The following is a 23,067-nucleotide window of genomic DNA, read 5'->3' as shown; positions in this document are numbered from 1 at the left end:
TAACTAATAAAAAAATGATCCCCAACCTCATCTCTGAGCTCTTTTAGGTGGAATAAAACAACACAAGAGAAGCAAAAGTTAGAACTGCCTGCTATTCCCTGGCAACACTATTAAGGGCGAGTGCCAGAAGCAGAAACACTTAAAAAAATCTCAGTCAACAATCCTTTTAAATTAAGTATCAAAAAAAGAGGTATAAATTCCCCCACATCCTCAAGATATTTTACATGCGCTGTGTCTGGTTTACACAGACTTACTAACCACACTCCTGGCAGAAGGGTATTGGAAGCTGGGATTGTCTTTGCATAGTGCTCTGCTTTATCAGACTATTTATGAAGTCCCATACTAGGCAACTAATTTAGATGTGAAGCAGTAAGGTAAAATTTAGATGTTTGTCATGAATGCTTATTCCTAGATATGAGTAACAGTGAAGACTGTAATAAGTCTCATAGTTGGTGTTTCTTTTAAAATTTTTCTCTCACCGTCTTACCTTCTCCCTTCTCACTCTAGTTCTTTGAAATCTCTTTGAATTTCCTTCTTTCTGACATGGTGTTGTTACACTACTTTTGTCCTTTCTTAGCCGTTTGATCTCATGAGCATGCTGTATTATGTACAACAGTAGGATTACAAAGAATTTGAAATCTGTACTGTCACTTTTTTTGTAGGATAACAAGGACCTAGAACTAGATATTATACCAGCAAGTCTTTCTGACCGGGAAGTAAAGCTGCGAGATGCAAGTCATGAAGTCAATGAAGAAAAAAGAAAGTCGGCCAGAAAGAAAGAGTAAGTCCCCAGACCCTCACAGTCTGCCATGATGCATTATTTAAGAATGTTTCTATGATATTTGCGTGACCAGAACTAAACTGACAGCCCTATAATTCCTTCCAGCTGTGAAGTTACTGAGATAAGTCTACAGGTGTAGGGCAGACTTTGTGGGCAGACTTTGTAGGCTAGAGAAATTCAGAACATACAGGTTGAATTTATTTTGGTTTTAAGCAGAAGTTAACTTTTGGAAATGGAAAGGAGTAAGTCAAGCATTTCAGTTAGACCCTGATGTAATGGAGGTACTCACTGTCATTTCTTTTTGACTGTATGTCAAAAGTAAAATGAACAGGAAAAACATTGAAGACATCTTTATACATCTAGGTATTACCTAAACTTCAGTGACATCCCGAGGAGCTAACTGGGTTTCAGTGACACACAAGTTCACTTGAAGTTAAGTTTCAAATGTTGGTGGGCGGAGAACTGGAAGTATTTCATACTAGAGGAAATATTATGAGAGCGCTTGTTGCACATAACTCTAGTCTAATTTCACAGTATTTTGTCTTAAATTTTGTGTGAGAATATTCTGTAAATCATTTGTGCGTACAATACTTCTCAGCTCTCTGAAATTGTTACTAAGGGTATAACCTTGATAAGAAACTTTCTGCTTTAGGAAACAGCAGTTTTACTTGATCTGCCTGTGGCACAGGCACAAAACATCAGGTGTTTCAACTTTGAGATGCCCAGCCTCAGACAGTGCAGATGTAGTTCCTGGGCTTCCCAGTAGTCACCAAGCTATTGAAGCCTCTTCAAAGTCATGGTGCCTCCCAAATCTCTCTGTATTGCCACTGAAGGTCAGGTTTCAGGGTCCCTTACCACTGACTATTAGGGAAGATGTGAGTGTTGCTGGTGAATCTCAAGTCTTTACTCCTGGGGAAAAAATTCCGAGAATCAGTTGACTGTTAAGGCTAGGCATGTAGATAGTAAATCACAGCTCAGGACTGCAAAAATACAACTTAATAGGCTTTCATTCAAAAAAAAAGATATTTAGAAAATAATCCTAAAATGGACTAGAGTATGAAGTGGCTTTTCATTCATGGACTTGAAAGGTGCCAAGTAAGGTAGCTGAAAGTTTAAAGTGCAAGTGCTCTAATTAAGACAACAGAAGGATATTTTGGTTTCTGTTCATTGGACACTATAGGCATTTGTACAAAACACCTGAAATACTGTTTCCACCCCCAGATTTATTATGGCTGAGCTGCTTCAGACAGAAAAAGCTTATGTCAGGGACTTACATGAATGCTTAGAGGTAAGTTACAGCGTGGTAAGTCTCCAGTATTCTCAGGAAGGACACGGTATCCTTTGTGGATATTCACTGTACTGACTCTTGACAAGAGCGTGTGAAGATATTACCACTGATGACTAGCCTCAGAACTGTGTCCTGGTGGTGGAGGGAGCTGGATGGGCAGCAGAGGAAGTTTGTCTCCCACTGGCTTGAGCCATGCCCTATGTTCCCCACACTTAGCTGTAAATGTCTGCACCTCCAGGGAGACCTGAGTGTGCCTTTATTTACTAAGCTGCACTCACCCCTGCAGAGTCAGAGCAATGTCCTAGGGCTCAGTAAAAAGCAATATATTTGGGTGTTGACTTGAAATTTGTTGGTTTATAGGTTGGTTTGGGGTTGTTTTTTTTTTAATCATGGAGCATTTTCTTAAGAATTCAAATCTATTCCTTTGGATCATTTAATTTCATTTGGATCAATTTAAAAGACCTGAATTTGCACAGTCAAATACATTATCTAGCTCTGCAGCAGGGTATTCCTTAAGGAGACTGTAATCTTCAAGGCAAAGAGCAGTGAAACCTGTCAGCTTTCACATTCCTGAAGTCTGAAAGATTTTCATGTGTCTAATGCTACTGAAGTGGCAAGTACAGCTTATCTTGCCACTGTTTCTGTCTGCAGTTTTTGGATATCATCAGTCGGACAGCAAAGACAGGTGTTGTTGGCATGTTTTTCCTTAGACAACTTCTAAGTGTCATCACTTTGGATTTCTCTGGAGAGCTTTCTGTGACAGTGGAACATTTAATTTTATTTTTTTTTTTGGCTTGTTTATTTAATCTCAAAGTACATATTTCCCTTGTCAGCCTCTGCCTTTGGCAATAGGACAGGGAGTTCTATTCTTTTTCATTGCATTTATTCACAAAGTTAAGAATTGCTGGTGTCTTCCAGACTTACCTTTGGGAAATGACAAGTGGAGTGGAAGAAATACCTGCTGGGATCCTTAATAAAGAACACATCATCTTTGGCAATATTCAGGAGATATATGACTTTCATAACAAGTAGGTTTTCCTGACAGTTCTGTTAATGTTTACTGACTAAGGAAACCAAAGGCATATGTATACCTATACAACCATATGGTGTCTGCAGTGAACATCTACAGAGCAATGCACACAGGATTGTAAAGTAATTGATCCAGATTTGCAAAATAATGTTTGATTTTCTTTTACAAAAATGAATTTCAACTTATTTTAAACTTTTTCTACAGCTGATTGACAATGTTAAAGTCCTGTTATATCGATGCTTTGTAGTCCTATACATGCTTTTCATCTCACAGCACTAATCTAGTCTGGAAGCTTGCCTGCTACAAATATGAACTTTTGGAAAACATGGGGTGGGGGGAAGGGGTGGTTGACATGAGCTGGGTTAATAAGTAGCTTTTCTGCAACCTGAAGACTCTCTGTATTTAATCTGTAACTAACCGTACTCCATTTTATCAAGATAAGACTGTATCAGATCAGCTTAGAGGGCATTTTTTCCCTGCTATAATGTGAATGCAGTAGCAGTTACAAACTTAACATTTAGGGGTGATGAATCCCACAAGTTCAGTCTGAATTTCAGTCTGTCTTCAAGTTACACATCAAAGCCAAAGCAGTTTGAAAAAACAAACCAGAAAGCCCTTCCTTGTTGAAGTTCTGGGGGACTTTGTGTGCTTTAGCCAGATAAATGCACCATCCCACACATAAACATGGTCCAGGAGAGGCTGCCATATGCATGCTTTTGTGCAAGCAGCTTCAAAGAGTATCAGGATAGTAGATTCAAATTACATACAACATTAAAAAGGCCTTTAAGTAACAGATGAATGAACTTCCAGACCGCAAGAATTGCCATCTCTTCACTTCCACTAGCATCCTCCACAATCTTCTCCTTTGGCTGATGATGTTAACCCATACTCCAGCTTGATTTGGGGCTGGAGCTTGCAGTTGCTTTTGCTTCAGAAAATTCTGTTTCACGCTTCTTTTTCCACCCAGGCATTGTATAGGGCTCCTGCTGCAAACAAAGATGTCACTCATTGTACAAGGTGTTAGGAGAGAGTTGATTACAAAATCTGTATTTCGGGAGTTTACTACTCACCTATGAAGTATCAGTCTTGTTTGTTATCCTTCATCCAGTGTGCTGAGATTGGTGGTGGAAAGCTGACACCTTTGGGCTTTAATTTTTGCTCTTCCTCTGAACCGCTGAACAACATCTTTTTAAAGATTCATGATCTGGTCACTGAATACACTGACCTCCTACTAGGGATTGTTACCTTTTCCTTTCTGGTGGAGTTGGGTGTGAGTGCGCTCAAAAATCAAAGCATACCTTGGCAAGGAGACACTTTTTCCACAGGCAGGACACTTGATTAGTCTTGTAATCAAGATACAAGTATTGATCATTAGCACTGGTTAACTCATTGGTTATTCTGCTTCTCCTGGGTATTTGCTGTAACTAATTACTTTGGTGTCTTCTTTTTTCCAGCATTTTTCTAAAAGAACTAGAGAAATACGAACAACTGCCTGAGGATGTGGGCCACTGCTTCGTCACCTGGGTAATGAAGCTTCTTTTCATCATTTATTCAAATTAATTTCTCCATCACAGAGGGAAACAAGCTAGGAATTGGAGCAAGGGTTAGCTCCTTAGTGATAAGTGAGGTTAGGAGCTAATCTGGAATGACTGCTTTGTCCTTCACTTCACAGCATGAACGGCCCCCTCCCTTAACTCTGTTCCTAAGCAGTGGAGTGAATGCTTTCTAGAGCCTCTCTCCTTGTCCTGCACTGACTAGTACATCTTTTACCTCTGCTGGTTCTTGTTTAATAGTATATTGTTAAACCAAGCCTGTATTTAGGTATGACCTTCTTTGTGAAGGGTCCTGGGGGGACAGACCTTTCAAATTTTAATATGCCTTCCTTACAGAATTATAGTCGTGCCATGAGAACTCTACAAAGGCGTGAACAACATATTTTATCAACATTTTCCATCATAAATTACTGTCAAATGCTGAGCCACTGTGCTCTCTCATTCTATTACCCAATGCCAGAGTCGTTTCCAAAAGGACTTTGAAATATTGATGCTAAGAGTCTTCATGGGTGTAGGAGGCTCCGGGAATTTGCTACAGTAATTAATCTGTATGAAAGCTGGTCCCTTTTCAAAATATTTACCAGGCAAGTCAGCCATCTTCATGTTTTCTCCTCTAGTTTTATTCATATTTCAAGGCTGGGAATTAATATTTTAAAAGTAATTACAAAAAATTATCATATATCAAAAAAAATGAGCATGTTTGGGTGATTTCAAAATGGACTTTTCATTTAAAAACATGACACAAATACTGATGAAATGGATTCAGAAGCATTTTTTTACAAAGAAGACATTAAATATTTATGAAAGATGAACACATTTTATGTATCATTCTGTGCAAAATCTTCATGGTACTTTTAAGACACTACCACAACATCTCACTAATAGTTTATGTCCAGACCTGTGTGTATGATTACATATATACGTACAAAGCTGCCTGCCCAATAGTCCTGTTACTTAGACATCTGGTATAAAAAATGCAATAGTGATAAAAGAAACCTATCCTCCTCTTCTGTTTGCCTGCTTCTTCTGAGACCAAAGTTCAATAATGCAAAACTGCAGTAAGGCAGGAGTGCACAGATGCTCTTAATTTCCCCTTAAAAATAAATAAATTAGGAATTTAAATGCAAAACACTCCTAGCACAACATAAAGTTTGTGCCATTAAAGTCTGAACCAAGGTAGGGAAGGCAAGTCTGGGTCAAGCACCACAAATCTGAGCCAGTCTTAGGCCAAAAATGTTGACTTAGTCAAATTTAAGCTCATCGAGTCTCTTGCCCAGTTTTTACACTGGCTTTGTCATCAAGCAACTGATAGAGCCAACACTCATGACTGGATTTTGAGACCTGCAAACTTCTGGATACAGTCTGTGTAATTAGAGCTCTTAGAAATTATATCTGGGTTAATTTTTTAGACCTTCCCTTTGTATCATTTGTAAAGAAAGCCTCCCATAGGTGTTACATGGTACACCTCACTCTCCTCAGAACTGCTCAGGTAAGGTAAAAACTGTCTGTAAGTCTTGTGTTCTTAATTTACAGATGTCTCTTTGAGGGTAAGGTTTATCACCAATGTTTGTCCTGGTGAGCCTGACTGTGGGAGCAGAAAAATAGCTTATCTTGTTTTTTCCCTTGATGTTTGTTTTCACAGGCAGATAAATTTCAGATGTATGTCACCTACTGCAAAAACAAGCCTGACTCCAACCAGCTCATCCTGGAACACGCAGGGACTTTCTTTGATGTAAGCAGCCACTGCCATTTTCATTCAGTGTGCACAGGGCAGCTGAAATACTTCCTCTTTGCAGCTGAGCAACGGGTTCCTTTTTTTGCTTTGGGGTTTGGGTATTTCATTCCACTGCAGATATTGCATGCTGTGAAAACTGATTGGCTGTGGTATGATGTGTGATCTTCATCAGCGTGGCAAGTCATTTTTAATGGAGACACACATTCTTATGGGAACGTTTGTGCATTTTTTAGACCAAATCCTTTCTAAAAATCTGGTTTAGATGTTCCCTCTGCTTCAGGGTTTAGTGGTAGAATGAAAAGCAGATCCCATTATATTTTCTGACTTCAAATCCCTTAGCCAAAACAAGATCCTGCCCTCCTGTTCTGCATATTTTACCCACCCTATTTACTTTGTCATGCTAGTAAGGAGCTTCACTGACTGCAGTTAGACTATTTCCCTCACAAGCACTACACCAGGTGACAAACATTTGCAGGCCCCAACCCCAGTTTTGTAGGCTGAGAAAAATCTTTAAATTTTTTGAGTACTTTTAAACTAAGCTTTCCCTCTGATTTTTGGAACTTTATCCATTTTCCCACGCTTGACTGCTACTCTACAGCTTTAATTGGTTGCCTTTCTGAAAAAAAAAAAAAAAAAATAAAAATAAAAAAGCCAAGACCTCTTTTCCAAAGCACTGAAAATCTCCTTACAAATGTAACCACTCAGCAGGATCCAACCTGTGATGTGGCTGGCAGCTGACGTATATCAGCTCCTCTGGGTTTCCTATGTGGCAATAGTTATAGCATTTCAATTAAACTTAACACTGAAAGATCTCGCGTGAGCCAGAGGAAAAACGATGAACTTTTCTTTTGCTTTGTTACTGTATGGTCTGAAAGTGGAACTGAATTGAAGGGATTTTCCAGGAGGTGGCGCTTGAGCCTGTTGATTGGTTTATCCTGGTTGGTGAGTCCTGGAGGGTTTGAGCCACCTTAGGTGTCATATCAGTGTTGTTTGCAAAGGTTAAAAGTGTTTCCTCTGCTAACCTTTTCCACTCCAGGTCTATATATGGGATGGGAACCTGTTGCTTAATAGAATATTCAAGTTTCAGTATCTGACATCTGTTTTGCAAGAGGAGATCTTTTCCTTCCATTAGTAGGAATTGTGCTGTGCTATCCAGTGATGCCTGTGCAAAAAGAAAGCTGTGTATCCTCTCCCCCCCAAAAAACCTTCTAAGGTAGTGCAAAGTACCTGTAGATCCTTCTTATCTTGATCTTGGAGTGGCAGTGGTCCAGAGCAGGACAGGGAACAATCTGGCCCAACGAACACAGAGAAATAGCTGGTTCTTTTCTTCCAGGCAGAACACAGAATTTTGCAAAACAACCTAATGGTGAGAGTGAGTTATCTAGAATAACACCCCTTGGTAAGAAGCCTGCCTGAAGATCAGAAGTTTACAACTCCTCAAATTGCATAAACCATAGAAAGCCATTTTTGGGATGAAAACAAGCAGTCCCAAATCCCAGTAATCTGTGTGAACCCTTCAAATCCATGGAGAGTTTGCAGCTTCAGAGCTCATTGAAAGGGTTAGCTGATTAGGAGGAGTAAAGATAATTGCCATATGTTGTATAAAACTATGAAAGGAATTAGTAACAATGCTATCATTGCTGGCATATTCTAAGAGCAGAAGTGAAGCCATATATGTAGAGAAAAGCAGTTTCTCTTCTTAGACCAGTTAATACAGATGGAAAATTATGCACAAACTCTCAATTATGAAAACTGTCTGGTTTATCCTATAGCATTAGTCTAATGAAGGATAAAGAGTATTATCTTCCCTCCCTACAGATCCTGCTTTATTTATAAAATTTATCAGTTATTGGCATGGTTATATTAGCTGGAATTTGCATAGGGAATGAAACTAGTATGCTTACTCTTACATGACTGCAGTAGACTTATAAATCTAGTTCTTTCACTTTTTATATCTTTCTTGTTCAGCATCTGAGAGTATTACTGTGTTTCAAAAATAAATGATACCTACCATATTTAGCAATCTTTAATATTTGTAATACCATATACTTCAGGCTAGTAAGATGGCTTTTTGATTACCAGGATATGTTAGCCCTCAGCTTCAGCTGGTGGAAATCAGCGTATTATTGAGGTGATCATGTTGATTTTATTGTCATTTAAATGAGCTATGGTCCTCAGGACAAAGGCAAGGTTTGTTTCAGTTATCTACATGCTGCTTCTATTTTGAATGTTTATTTTCTTTAAATCTTGGAGAAGATCAGTTGTTACATTTAGGAAGCCTCAGGGCACTTTTAACTTGCACGACCAGTATGGAACATGGTGAAAGCTCATTGACTTTTGTAGCATTGCAGATTATTGTATTTCTGCATGGATGATGATTCTTAGACAGTTTCTCCCCTGAGCTGGAATGTCCCTTAGGAAATGGGCAGAGGCACAAGCAGAAATATTTTTTCTGAAATTGCTCACCAACCACTCATATCATACATTACAAAACCTAAATGTTTTGTGAGAGCTTTAGTGCTGAATCAGACTACTCAGCAAGCCATTGGTCTGTATACCCAGTTCAGGATGCAGTTTGTTCTCCAGCTAAACAATTGTACACTATAAGATGACTTACCTTAATTTGTGACTCTCTTTAGACGTTTAGTACAAAATCTGGGCACTTTATCGTTGTTTCATGGTAAATTCAGCAATTCTTATGGTATGAAATTGTATTTAAGTGTTCCTGTCTCCGTGTTGTCCATTTAAGGGCCTCTGAGGGTCCTGTGCTGCCTTGTGCAGAGGACATTCTTAGTGTTTGGGATTCTGTCATTGCATGTAAGATTACACATTGACCCGGTTCTGCAGCTAATCTAGTTTGCAATACACAACTGCCAGCACATGTTGCCGTGTCAGATATCTTCATTTCTTCCAGGCCTTGGGACACTTTTCCACCCAAGAAATAACTTTGGTCTAATGATGAACCATGGTGCAACTATAATGTGAATGAAGCTTGCTTTAAACAAGAAGCAGGGCAAAGTAGAAAGCACGGAGCCCTGTGGCTAGCCTGCTTCTGAACTGCTTCAAAAATAACTCAGATACATCTGTGCTTCATGTTACTTAGAGGTGTGTGAGAAATGTCTGCACTACTGTGCCCTGCCCTGCACAGACTTCTCTAGTTTCCATCTCCACCCACATTACATCCAGAGGTCTCCAGCTGTTACAAAGTCAACCCAAGACACACTCCAGCAGGCTGCCATCTTACTCCAGCACTTGAGGGACCAGAGGGAGAAGCTGCAGGGAGAATTTCCCTTTCCAACAAAGTACTTGCTTATTGCCTTCCTGCTACAGGTCACTCCACCAACCCACTCTGCCTCTGCACAGTACGACCAGCGAGCATCCTGGCAGAGCAAGGAATGCCTGAAGGGGTGGTATTTTGCTGGGAGCATGTCTTGCTATTGAGAGAGCTGAGAGGAAGGAGTAGAGCTAAATTCATTATTTGGATCCTGCAAAAACAATTGTACTTAGCTCCAGGAAGTTCACAGATATGGCCGAGGTCTTGCTGGCTCCTGCAGTTACTAATAGAGTCCCAAGCCATGCTCTGCAGGCAGTGTCCCTGTTTTGTGCCAGCCATGACTCAGCTTCATGCAAATTCCATTAAGCCCCACACAGAGCCACTTCCCTTTTGGGTCTTGCTTGTGGCACCAGTGCTATTTTTTTTCTAAGACAAACTTACCTAGTACAAAAAAGTATATATTTGTTGGCACATTGTGTGAAAAGTGGCTATTTTTATATCCAAGCATAAACACTGGAGCTAAAAAAGCCGAGTAACCTCCCCAGTACTCAGCAGAAAATCAGACTTTATACAAAAAGAGAATCTCCATTCTTGGCAGTTCTTCGTCCTTCGTCTTCTGTGACTTCTTTACAACTCCAAAGTTACCCTCCAGTAGCTGGAGGTAAATCCCGTTGCTCTTCCCCATCTGCTCCGGTAGGAACCAAGAATTTCCTGATGTCCAGGAGCAAGGGGAGGCATGCCCTGGTGGAGATGGAAAGAATTACAACCTCTTCCAGCAGAGAATCTGCCCCAGTAGGACTTCAGTTTGAAGCCTTTTAGAAGGCTGAATGTGCAGTTTAGGGTCCCGTAGGATTTTCAGGAGCTCCTGACTCCCACTGGAACCAGCAGGAGGGAGGCAGCTGGGCCCTTTGCAGACCTCACCAGCTGCCTATCTGCACTGTCTCCAGAAGTTCACAAACACACCACACTGATCAGCACAGACGTTTTGGTTGAGATTCAGGTGACAAAACAGAAGCATTCAGTGCTGTAAAAGGTGTCAGAAGGGTATCTTTCCTGGACCCCAGGTGCCACCTCAGAATACCATAGATCTGTCATCACTGTGTCAGACCTGTTACTTGCGTGTGGATATTTCAGCTACCCCAGGGTTCTCAAATGGTATTAGACACTGTTTAGACAGCTAAATTACACCCTACGCATGCAATTTAATTTAATGTCACTCCATTTTAATTGGATGTTAAGACTCTGCTTTCAGCCTTCATAGCTAAGAGAAACCAGTTGACATGAAAGATAAGTCATATTTAAATTGAAGCCTGTGTAGTTTACTCAACATAGCCTTAACTCGACTTGCACAAGGCCCCTGCAGTTTAAGGAGCCTTAGGCGGACTTTGCAGTTTATTGCCAGCCTCTCTGAAACCACAGTTATTTGCAACTGAGCTTAAAGAGAGTTAAAAAACTAAACAAAGAAAGCCAGAGATCCAGAGCTAAAATTAGTTATGGGTGGTTCTGTCTGGCAGCAGTTTAATAGTTTTCCATGACTGACTGCTGTTTTTATCTCTTCTAGGAAATTCAGCAAAGACATGGTCTGGCCAACTCTATCTCTTCTTACTTAATCAAACCTGTCCAGAGGATCACAAAATATCAGCTCCTACTGAAGGTACCATAGTGAGCTGCCCAAATCAGTTCATGCTCTGCATGAACATGCGCAACAGTTCATGGGTGTAATGAATTAACCTATTTGTAAGGGAGCTGTTTCATCACCTGTTCATGACCTGTAAGCAGCTGCTGCTGAGCTGCTGCTCCTACTTTCCCCACCTGAGCATAGCAACAAAGTGTGAAATCAGGTTGGGTATTTGGGTATTTTAAAGAAAAAGACTCACAGAAAGAAAAAAGCAAACAGTAAAAAACTGATCACCTGTTTCAAGTGTTTATTGGGGGGGGGTGTTCAGGATTTTTTTGGTTTGATTTGGCGTGGGTTTTTTTTATTCAAGTGGACTTAAACCTAAAAGGTGAGAAACAAGAAAGGGAAATTAGAAGGGAAGACAGGACTGTTTACTTTCCTTTTTGCTAAAGTTTATGATATGTAATGTTTTGATTAAAGGCTTCAGTGATATCAGTAATGAACTTTGGGAAATTTCACTGAAATGTGACTGAGACCCCTTCGCTTTCATTAGATTCTATTTGGGAGCTAAGATGTTTGCATTTGAAAAACAGGAAAAAGCTCCATATACAAAGCAAGGACTTCTAAGTGAAACATTAACACTTCACATCTTTGTTGGTTTGTTGTAGGTTGGTTAAAGGTTTTTGCAATATTTGTGAGTAGGTGAATTTTAGATCTAACTTAGAAGAAAAGGCATCTGGGAGGTAAGGGAAGAGAAAAAATCTGACTTTGGAAAGCTAGGATGAGATAGGATGCTTGCAATTTTTTAAATCTTCCTGTGTATACACCAAAGGACTGATGTATTGTACCAAGAAGGTACTTTACTGAGTACATTTAATGTGTTAACAAATCTGTGCTTTGTACCAGTTTGCTGAAACAGCACACAGGTATATATCATACTCTAGTGAGCACTGTGGAACAGCAAGCCTGCACTGCACAAACCATCTGCTAATGGGAAGGCTAAACCACCCATTCAGTTATCACCCCCTTGGTTTCATCCTCAGGTGAATCATTCCTGAAGGGATCTCCCTGTCCTGAGCACAGCACACTGCCAGCCTTGCAATACTCATGAGCACTGCAGGATCAGGCAGGAGTCTTGCAAGCTGGCTGGCACAGCTGTACTGATGACTGCAGCATAGACAGAAGTCCCCAGGAGTCCGAGTGCACAGTCTTACTTGAGAGCACCTTGTTTTGTCATGTTTTATAGTCATTCCCATTTACTCCCCACTATCTGTGAGTATCCACAGTGGATTTTGATGCAGTTCAGCTTTCTCCTGTCACTGTTAGTAAAGCAGCTGCACGTACCAAGTAACACATTCGGATATCAAGCCGGTATGTTGATCAGAGTTTATTTATAGGTATTCATTGCTTCTTAGGAACTGCTGACCTGCTGCGAGGAGGGCAAAGGGGAACTCAAAGATGGTCTGGAGGTGATGCTCAGTGTCCCAAAGAAGGCCAACGACGCAATGCACGTCAGCATGCTGGAAGGTAGCAGATGGGCAGGTGGCTAGGGCAGGGGAGGGACTGCCAATAGATGAAGCCTCTTGTGTAGAAAGTTAGTACAGGCTGACTGTAACAATACTGTTGCTTGATCATAATTCTCAGGTACTTCCTAGCTCGTTTCTGATATATTCCAAAAGCCTGGGAAGAATAAAGCTGGCTAGGAAATCTTGGGTATTTATTTATACCTTGTGTACATGTATATATGTATTTATATGTGTGCTCCTATATATACATTCACATGCGTATGTGTACATATACAGTGTATGTATATATTTGGTTAAAACATTCTTACTTAATGAAACAAAAAAAAAAACCCTCATGAAACAGTATCAGTTTAGCTGTTGGCAGCTGTAATGATTATTGGATGAAAACATTTCTAAATACTGTCTCAGTATTTCAAAGGGAAAAGTGCTGATTTCCTTAGTCAAAACGACTTGTGTTTGAAAATGTTGGTATAATTATTCCAAAGTTTCGTTATGATTTTTTTTAAAAAAAGGCAAAAAGTATTATTAAAAAGTATTTCAAAATGATAGAAAAATATTTTGATTGCCTCAAAATTAAATCTTTTATTGGCTTTTAGATGTGTGGAGTATTTCTAAAATTTAAAAATTTTATTATGGACAGAGATGCTTTATTGCCTCGCAAGCATTTTCCTGGCCTGGGAAAATTATTTCCATCCTGGCTTGAGTCAGAACCAGGAAACAAGCAGAATATTAAAACAGGCAAGAAAAAGGGAATTATGCCAATAACTAAATAGCATTTTAAGACCAAGTGGTTAAAATTTCAGGGGCAAACTGACCCAACGTATGTAGGAACACTATAAAGACGTTTTTAACTGTGGTGTCTGGTGAAAAGCCAGGTTTCCCAAAGTAATGCCTAGATAATCTGTCCCCCTGAGAAGAACAGCACCATGCAGTAACGAAGAAGCAGGGATGACTTTCTTAGGGTAGACAAGCACTTAGACAGTTGTCTTCTGAATAAAACATTCCTGAATATTTGGAGCGGGGATCAGGGCTGTTTGCTGATCTCTCAGGGCTATTTGGCATGAGTAACAGTGGGCTATGCTGGTGAAGGAGCAGTGCCCACCTCTGGAGAAAAGTGTGACCCCACAAGCAGCTGAGACAGTAGCTTGGAGGGCACCTTAAACTAGGGACTTTCTTTTCCATCAAGCATCCCAGTTATGTGGAGGTAGTCCTGTGATCCTCAGCCATGTGAAGGTTTTTGACATGCAGTAACTCCTGGAAAGCTTGTTTCAGACACCATACCAATTTGCTCTCAGATGTAGCTCCCCCATGCCACTGCTGTGGACTCACAGCCTCCTGAAGCTTGGGTTAGCATGCTTGAAGGCATCATGGTATGATGGGGCACTTCCAGCCACTGCATTGCGTTTCTCTGTATTTGTATTAACATGCAGAAGATCTTTTGCATTGCAGTAACCAGCACTGAAATCCTTAGAATATTTATCTTTAAGTAATTACTACTACACTTTAGCTGCAGTCCCATTTAGCATGTATGAATTATTTGCCTTTAGTGAAATAAATATGTCATTGCAGCAGGAAAAAGAAGAAGGGTAATGGATGCCCATTAATATCCTTTCAGAATGTGCATTAAAAAAAAAAAAGAGAAAGACCTTTTTATTTCAAGTCCTTACTGCTCTGATGTTTCTGGGCATTACTGGTCCCAAGAACAAATACAAGCTAATGTGCTTTATGGTTTCAGGGTTTGATGAGAACTTGGATGTCCAGGGAGAGCTGATTCTTCAGGATTCCTTCCAAGTGTGGGATCCCAAGTCTCTCATTCGGAAGGGCCGTGAGAGGCATTTGTTTCTCTTTGAAATCTCTTTGGTGTTTAGCAAAGAGATCAAAGATTCTTCAGGACACACAAAATATGTTTACAAGAACAAGTTACTGGTAGGTGTGGCTGCAAAGAAAATGTTCTGGGTGTTGTGTTTCTTGTACGTAGAGGTGGAGTTTGGGGGATGGCTCATATGTCCCCATGCTGGGTTGGGGATACCCATACCATCTGAAAGGACTGGCTCTGGACTGTGTGGGGCTCACCTGGAAGCTAAGCGTGCAGTGAGTCTGGAGAGATTTCAGGCAGTAAGATGTAAAGGGTCAGTGGGAAATTACAAGGACAATCACCCATTCACTTCCCTAGCATCCCCTGGTGGTTTTCTGGTTCTTTTTTCTGTGTGTAGCAAATCAGAGACAAGATCTCACTTCCCTGTCCACCTCTGCCTCTCCACTTCTCACTAGAAATGTAAACTTTTCTAGACTCATGAGACTTCATATACAAGTAATCTCTCATCATCTCTCCTCCATACTAGACCTCAGAACTGGGAGTGACTGAACACGTTGAAGGAGATCCCTGTAAATTTGCTTTGTGGTCTGGACGAACACCATCCTCAGACAATAAAACAGTGCTGAAAGTAAGTCTTTTCCCCTTGTTTTCTAGTTGAGGCCCTGAGAGCACTAAATTAAATGTCAGTTTCATCCCTTGCAGTATTCACATAGCTTCCATGTCTGTCAGTAGGGTCATGCCTGCATCAGGAGCAATTCAGCTCTAAGGCCTCAATATTAATCAGGATAGTGCAGTTGTGCAGCCTTGCTGAAATTACATTCTTCTTGCAGCCCGGGTTGAGCAGCTGCACACTGACAAAGGGCATGTCTCTGGATGTCTGTCTGGAAGGTGTAATTCTCTTAGTCCTTTGCTACTATGCTTATCAATGGTCAAACCTGCAGAGCTGACAGCCATTTCTGTCAAGTGAGTTTCTAACAAAGAATTTGTGTTATAGTTATGTTGTCTGATAACCTATTTCCCCTCTACAGAGTGTGCTGTATTGCTGGTATTAAATGTATTTATCCAGAGCTTAGCTGCTTTGCTGGTGCTTGCCAAGTAGGTCTGGTAGAAATACCCTCAATTCTCCAGGGGTTACCAGGTACTTCAGCAACTAGAATTGTGCAGCAGAGAGGAGAAACAGTAAATTGTGCATTTTCAACAGCCAGACATGATTCTTCTACATAGGAGGTGACATCCTGGGAATACTATAAAGTCTTCATCTTTCTGCCTTGTGGAATTTTAGGCATCCAGTATTGAAACAAAACAGGAATGGATCAAAAACATCCGGGAAGTCATTCAAGAAAGGATTATCCATCTGAAAGGAGCTCTGAAAGAGCCAATTCAGCTCCCCAAGACACCAGCAAAGCAGCGAAACAACAGTAGAAGGTAATCTCAGTCATTCTGTACCACATGAAATCATGAGTTTTTTCTCAACCAGCAGCAGTGTAGTGTCTGTGGGCTTTTTACTGGATTCATTTACTTTTTCTTACTGTTGTCAAAGCAGTTTTCATCATGTTTTCTTTTTATATGTTGTCTTGGCAAAAGTAGCTAGAAAGTTTTTCCGTAATACACATACAACAGTGTTTTATTTAGAATAGAATAGTTAAAATAGGTTTAGTAATTCAAAATGTTAGAGACATAAATGATAAAAATTCCTTGGAGTCCAAGGTTATGTTTCTTGCCCAAAGTAGCATTTACTTCTTCATATTTGAGTGTTAGGAGATCTATTTTTTTTTCCCTTTGGCATTTTGAATTGTTTGACAATGAAAATCACAGCAGGTCATAACAGTATATCATTGGAGTAGAGAATTGATGTTTCATCATCAAATACAAATTCATTTCAGCCTGGGAGGTAATATTAATTTTTTTGCCAACTCTTTTGAATCCTGAATTAAATAAGAATTGTAGAAAATTAATTGGGTTTTTGCTATTATGCTGGTATTCCCTAAAGCCACCTACAGATTGAACATCTCCATTTCCTCATCAAGTTTTATCACTCTTGCTTCAGGCTATATTATAGAGGCATCCGAAGCATGAGTCACCCATGTCACCCAGGAGACTTGTAGCAAGGCAGAGATACAGACATTTCTTCCTGGAGACATGCACCAATACAAAAGTTTTCTAGTAGAGAATGGAGATCTTATTTGTTTTTTCTTTTCCTTAAATATGTATTTTATATTATTTAAAAGTTTATTTTGAAAGATCAGTGAAAATTTAGGAGGACTATATCTATACAGCAAAAAGGAAGAAAATACGCTCTGTTAGCAGACTGATGGAGTTAGGCTTGTGAGCTCTATATTGTCTCTATTTATTTTTGTTTGGATATAATTTTTATGGCTCAGTATTAAATTCCTGAAGATGTTCCTGTGAGACAAGAGAAATATTCCTTTCTCCAGTGCCATGTGTAGCCTGGGCTGAGTAGTTTAGGTTAAGGCAGAAATCTAATTGAAGGAAAATTTTTGCCTGACACCGTCATTACAGAGCTATTTATGAACTCCACAGTTGTCTTTGCTGTAAACATTCAGGCATTGGCCATCCTGTTTTCAGCAGCAAACGTTGTTATTATGTGCTAATCCAAACCCTATGGCTGAGGTTGACATCATTTTAAATTGCAAGCTACATAGCAACATGGGCTGCATCAGTGAGGTAATTTTAGCACAAAACCAGCTCTGGCACACTGACTCGGCACTTCTCAAATCCATCTATAAAGTTGTGCATATTCCAAGGTGGTGTGTTAAGTAAGCATTATTGTTTCCCTATTATGTCTTGTGCAGAGATGGAGTAGATGATGCAGACAGCCAAGGAGATGGCAGCAGTCAACCTGACACCATTTCCATTGCATCCAGGACATCACAGAACACAGTGGACAGTGATAAGGTAGGACTGAAATGTGAAAATAGACTGCAGCTAGCCACCCCCAGAAAAATGTAAGTGAAGAGCGGAATAGAAGGCAAAATAAAGCAACCTGTCTAGGTGCTCATCAGTATTGCTGTTTTACATGGTAACATCTTTGTTGCTGCAGCTTCTTTGTGGTTAATGCACAGAGGTTGAATTGGCTCTGAAGAAATGCAGCCCAGAGCAGCCTTTTCTTCCCTAGTAGAACTTGCCCTGTGGGAGTCAGGTTCTGAATCAGCAAATGGTTATGTTACATATTTTCCCTCTGAGCTAAAATCAGTAGTCTGTTGGAGGGAATACAGGTGCTTATACACCAATTAGTACAGCAAAATTGGGATCCTGGCTGGTATCTTGAGAGCCAACCCTTTTCAGAGTATGATTCTGGACCCCTCTTCTCGTGGACATATGGTGGAGCATACGGATGGCCCCAGGACGCACTAGATTCTGTTGGAATACTGCACACTGTTGGCACGTATGTACTTGCTGTTTTACTTATCAGATGATCTGAGTCCAGATTCCCAGCTCCACTGAAATATCTGACTTAAATTTGTCACCCTGGTACCTCCAACTGTGGTCTTCAGCTGAATTAGCAGTTGGTGGTAGGAGTAAATGGGCTGTTAGTAATAATTTGCCTTAGCTACGCTGATGGGGTTTGTCATATCCACTGAATTTCCATAGTCTCTTCGTGTGTTGTTTTGAAATCATGTGTATCTTACTGCAGAATCCATCCTTTTGCACCATTATGGATTTATGTGTTTGTCAGGGCTTTAATTATGCTGCCACTTACACAAGGTAGAAGAATGTCTTCACAAAATCAGAGTTCAGGTCTGTTGTAAAGTTCGTAAGTAGGGTTCAGCACAGACATTATTTTGAAAGCTGGACTCAGAAATAGGAACTAATTGCAAATACGTTACCTTTGTAAGACCACATGTTGTATTTATCTTAAAGGCACGTTCCTATACATTTGCTTTTTTGACCAGTAATGTGTGATAGAAAAGTATTAATCCTCACAATCCAAAGGCCACTGTAATGTATGCAAATACTTTGCCCAAAGTTGAAGAAGTGTTTTCTTATGTCTTCAATCCACAAGGAGTTGCCTTCCTTTTCCATGTTTTTCACGTTTATCATTCCTGAAAAAGGCCCTGACTTAGTAGAGTACTTGAGCTCATGCTTTATTTGAAGTATTCGCATAAGCTTTGCTTGTTTGCTCCAAGCCCATGGACTCAGTTGCATGAATTATGGTAGACAGGCAAGGTATAGGTAAGATGCTCCATATTGCATGCTGTAGCTGCATACAAAATACATAGTGCCAACAGCACAGGAATCTGAGTCTAACCTGAAAGGCAGCCCATCATAGCAGCAGCTGGTTTAAGGATGCAAAACCTGAAAAGGTTATAGGAATTTCTATGCAAAACCTTGTTTAAACTCAATAATGAATGTGTATGAGATAAGTTAAGCATCAGATCATATAGGGAAAAAATTCTTACCACTGGGGAAAAGCCAAATCAGTTCTAGGATCTTGTTACATTTTTTACTTTTTAGGTGGGCAGGTTCACTAGCTGATTTAAGGCCATCTGTATGTTCATGTGTCCTTATATACATTTAATGAACAGAAACAAATTCCAGTGTACAGCTAAGCTTAAATATACTTGCATGCGCTTTGTGAAATCTGAGCAACTATCATCACTAGATAGAGAGGAAGGTCTTGCTGAACAGTTTCAGTGTGTTGTTGAGCTTATCTTCTAGGATGGTCTGAGTGAATCTTGTTGGGCTGGGAAGATTTACCTTCTCACATAGACTGGTACTGAGTTACTGACTGACACTGGAAGATTGTACCACATCATGCTCTCTAGTTAAGGTTTCTTGGCTGAGGTGGTAGTGCTTGGTAAACACTGTAAGCTATGTACTGTAGTTAACTCATGTGGTACTGATAATAGCGCCGATAGGTAATGTATTCAGCAAACAGTGTTTTCCCTGCTTATTTAACCCCAGTGTAGTCAGCAGTTATTCCCAGGAGTTCAGAATCAGGCACTGATTTTTTTTGAAGTTGTAGCCCCCATGTGTGACCTCTGTGTGTGCCCAGTGAGATCTGCATCCAGAGGAGCCAGGAGAAAGAGCTCCTGCTTTTAAAAACCCTGGGTGCTTGCAACAGCTTCATTTAGAAACACACCCAAATAGCTTTGAAGTGCTAGCATGTGCCAGGATAGCAGCAGATTAATCCTGAACTGTGACCATCTTTGTATTAACTCAGTACCAGAAGCAATTCTCAAATAATATTGAAAGGTTGATATTACTCTCTGAAGGCAAAAGAATTCAAAGATTTAGTTAACATACTTTGTCCTTTCCCTAAATCCTGCTATTACACTCAAGGATTACCTAACACAATAGTTAAATCTTCAGACAAGAATGCCAAACAACATTTTAGACAAAGCAGACCACAACCCCTCTAAAATTCACAGCTTCAGGTAGCACATCTGCTTAATAACACTCCTTGTGCCTCAAGTCATATGTATTCTTTTCAAACTATTTGTGAGCCATCTCCTTCTGGGTTCCAGGTAGTGATTTCTGTCTCTTATCTCATCATGTTGCAGCCCTAGAGCAAAGCTTTACCTTTGCATTTGAAACTTCTAAAAAACCAGAGGGTTTTGTTGTTAGGGGAGAATGAGATAACATTACTGTAAATGCACCAATGATTTTACTTTCTCTCAAGATAGCTGAACCTAGCCATAACATTTATCATTTGGGGGATCATTTGGTGCAGAGGGTAGAGCACTTAACTGGGGTCCAGAAGAGCTGAGTCCTAGTTCCACTCTGCCACTCACATACTGGATGTCATCACAAATTGCATCTGATGGTACATTGCACTTGTTTTTATTTTTGTTTGTTTGGATTAGGAATATGGGGGAGAGACAGAAACTCTTGCAAACATTGTATTTGTACATTAATTATAGCATTATCCTGTGTTGTCCCAACGTAGGGTACAGACTCAAATTCAGAGCCATTTTTGTATATTGAAGGAATTCACCACAATCTTTATGGTAGCAGACTCTGCTTTGAAAATACTCTGAATTATATGCCTGACTTCAGAGGTGTTCCTAAGTCTTTAAATAGTCAGGCTGTCCTGGCTGCAGGCTGTGTTCAGGTGATTGTGTGAGGCTCTTCAAATTGAAAAAGAAAAAAAAAGGTCCAAATATGTTAAGGGAAAAAAAAGAGAGAGAGAGAAAGGGAGGATTACTTCTTTTACATTAAATATCTGTATAAGTAGCTTCTTAAATCTCGATTTTAGCCCTTAACATATTCAATCTTCTTGGCTTTTTCTCTCTCAAAAATACATAAAGCAATTATCCCTGGGCTCAAAAATTTCATTTTCATTAAATACTATATAGTAGAAATGCAGACTTTAAGCAAGGTCTGTAGATCTGCTCCTTTGTAAAAAGAAAGACAAAGAGAACATACAAAATGTTTCTTTTTTCCATTTGCAATATATGGCTTTTTCATATGCAACCTGTAAAAACCTGTAAAAAATTTCGTACACAGAAAAAGGATTATTCGGGTTGTCCTTTGGTATTATATAGAGGGGGAAAAGTGAGTTCATGAACTGAACTCAGTGCTGAAGAATCAATAGATAATGAATGCAATTACAGTAAATGTAATTCCCATTGAGCATCCAAGTCAGGTCCTAGGTGTAACCTACTATGCAAAATTTCTTCATCCTTTTCCAAAAGGCAAACTATACAGCTTTTGTTCTGTACAGTAAGCCCTCTTCAGCATGCTGTCTAAAAACCTCTCCTTAGGGACAAATCCTTGCCCTATTCAATTCAACTCAGACAGGATTTCAGTCTTTATATTTGGATTCAAAGCAGTGGGGAATTGCATAAAGAAAACGCCAGCATACAGGGCATTCTCATTTGTTAAGCCCATTGATCTTTTGGCTTGAAAAACAGCTGTTTCTGGCGATACCGGTCCATCTTCTAATGGCTGTTATTTTGTTGGCTTTTGCAGAATGCTGAGGAGAGCAGTTCTCATTTCCTCCTGTTGTTTTTGGATGAGGAAAAAAGCTCTGAAATGTGAACTGAAAAGTTTTTACTCTCTAAAAATAAATATACATGGTATGCTTTTATTTTTTCCATTAGATACTGAACTCAGCTCATCTTTCTGAAATCATGAGATTGAGATCTTGACCTTTTCCATATCAGTGATATTGTATAAAATCTGAAAATAATAATTTTTCTATTTGAAGGTAACTGTTGTTAGAAGGGAAATTTTAGAATTAGGGCTTGTTGGGACAAGTCAGGGGTAAATTCTCCTTTCTTGAAAAGCTTCTAATCAAAGTAAAGTGTTGTGATATTGTTACAGAAGCAGAAATTAGGATCTGAAGCAGGAAGTGCTGCTTCAGATTCTTCCTTAGGAAGTATTCTCAGTTCTTTGAAAGTATCTTTTCCAAGTAACGCAGATACGAGATGTGCTTTGATCTCCCACTTTTTACCTTGTGACAACTAATAATTTTGGGTTAGAACTCCAGAAAGTTGTGCTCCAACATGCTAAATGTTTTTCTAAATAGGTCGTATTTTCATGAACTATTGTCTAGTGTTAACATGTGCTGGTTTAAATAACCAAAATCACCAAATGGAAATGCCCACTAATTCAGTAGTAACAGAAACTTGTTCTGTTACATACCTCACAAGGAGGACATAAGGAAAATTACTATGTTTATTAGATGGCATTATCAGCATATACAGTCCAAAGTGGTCAATCATTGCTTCCCAGCATAAATTAATCTGAAGATTAATTACTGAAATTTAAGTGCCTAAAACCAAAATTGAAAAGCCAAAGATCCCACTCTGGGCAGATTACAAAGAAATGGAGTACATTAAGGTGATTGGGAAGTTTACAAATACCTCCTTCTCTGAAACTGTTGATCCCAACATCTCGAGTTGAGCTGGTTGCTTCCAGCAGTGGGAGTTGAAAGCCTGACTATAGGGTTGCTGAGGTCTGGCATCACTCCCTAAATGTTACTGAGGGAAGTATTCTCCCTCAGTCTAGCATGAAGCTGACCTAACAGCCCAGCTCAGTGCGTACCCTGCTCTCCCCTTCACAGCACATGGATCCTGCAAATAAGAGGTGGGTTCCCATGTAGTTTATATTGACATGAAGGCATAGGCAATTCTCTTTGCAAATTTGTATTTACACACAAGCTCAGCTGCCTAGCCACTTGAAAGGGGAAATAGCCCCTTGGAGCACACTGGCACTGCTACTATGATCCTTGCCACTACCAGAGCTGCCTGGATCATAAAGCTGATCTCACCAGAGATTTCTCTGGTTCTGGTACTAATAACGTTCTTTTCTTCTGTGCTCTCAGACGGGCCTGGAATCAGCAAGAAGCCTAAGGCTTCTCTCAATGGTAGAATGACTTGGAAAAGCTCAATTAAAGAAATGAAAACATTTGATATAAAATAAAGAAATAATAATAATTGTTCAATGAAAATCCCCTTGAAATTTTGAAATAAGAACA

At 39.8% G+C, this 23,067-nt stretch overlaps 1 protein-coding gene across 1 annotated transcript in view; it reads left to right on the top strand.

Annotated features, from left to right (window-relative positions):
* KALRN (kalirin RhoGEF kinase) overlaps positions 1–23,067 on the top strand; it is a 513,548-nt gene that overhangs the window by 362,724 nt on the left and 127,757 nt on the right. The window contains exons 23-33 of the mRNA XM_031053208.2: positions 663–781; positions 2,003–2,069; positions 2,988–3,097; positions 4,554–4,623; positions 6,295–6,384; positions 11,223–11,315; positions 12,695–12,806; positions 14,541–14,731; positions 15,148–15,249; positions 15,904–16,046; positions 17,435–17,537. Coding sequence (XP_030909068.2) covers positions 663–781; positions 2,003–2,069; positions 2,988–3,097; positions 4,554–4,623; positions 6,295–6,384; positions 11,223–11,315; positions 12,695–12,806; positions 14,541–14,731; positions 15,148–15,249; positions 15,904–16,046; positions 17,435–17,537 — 1,200 coding nt within the window. The remainder of the gene's footprint in view (positions 1–662; positions 782–2,002; positions 2,070–2,987; positions 3,098–4,553; positions 4,624–6,294; positions 6,385–11,222; positions 11,316–12,694; positions 12,807–14,540; positions 14,732–15,147; positions 15,250–15,903; positions 16,047–17,434; positions 17,538–23,067) is intronic.

Source organism: Melopsittacus undulatus, chromosome 4 (genome assembly GCF_012275295.1).
Source record: "Melopsittacus undulatus isolate bMelUnd1 chromosome 4, bMelUnd1.mat.Z, whole genome shotgun sequence".
Classification (NCBI taxonomy): Eukaryota; Metazoa; Chordata; class Aves; order Psittaciformes; family Psittaculidae; genus Melopsittacus; species Melopsittacus undulatus.
Note: the sequence above shows the minus strand (reverse complement) of the source record. Positions and strands in the feature narration are given on the sequence as shown.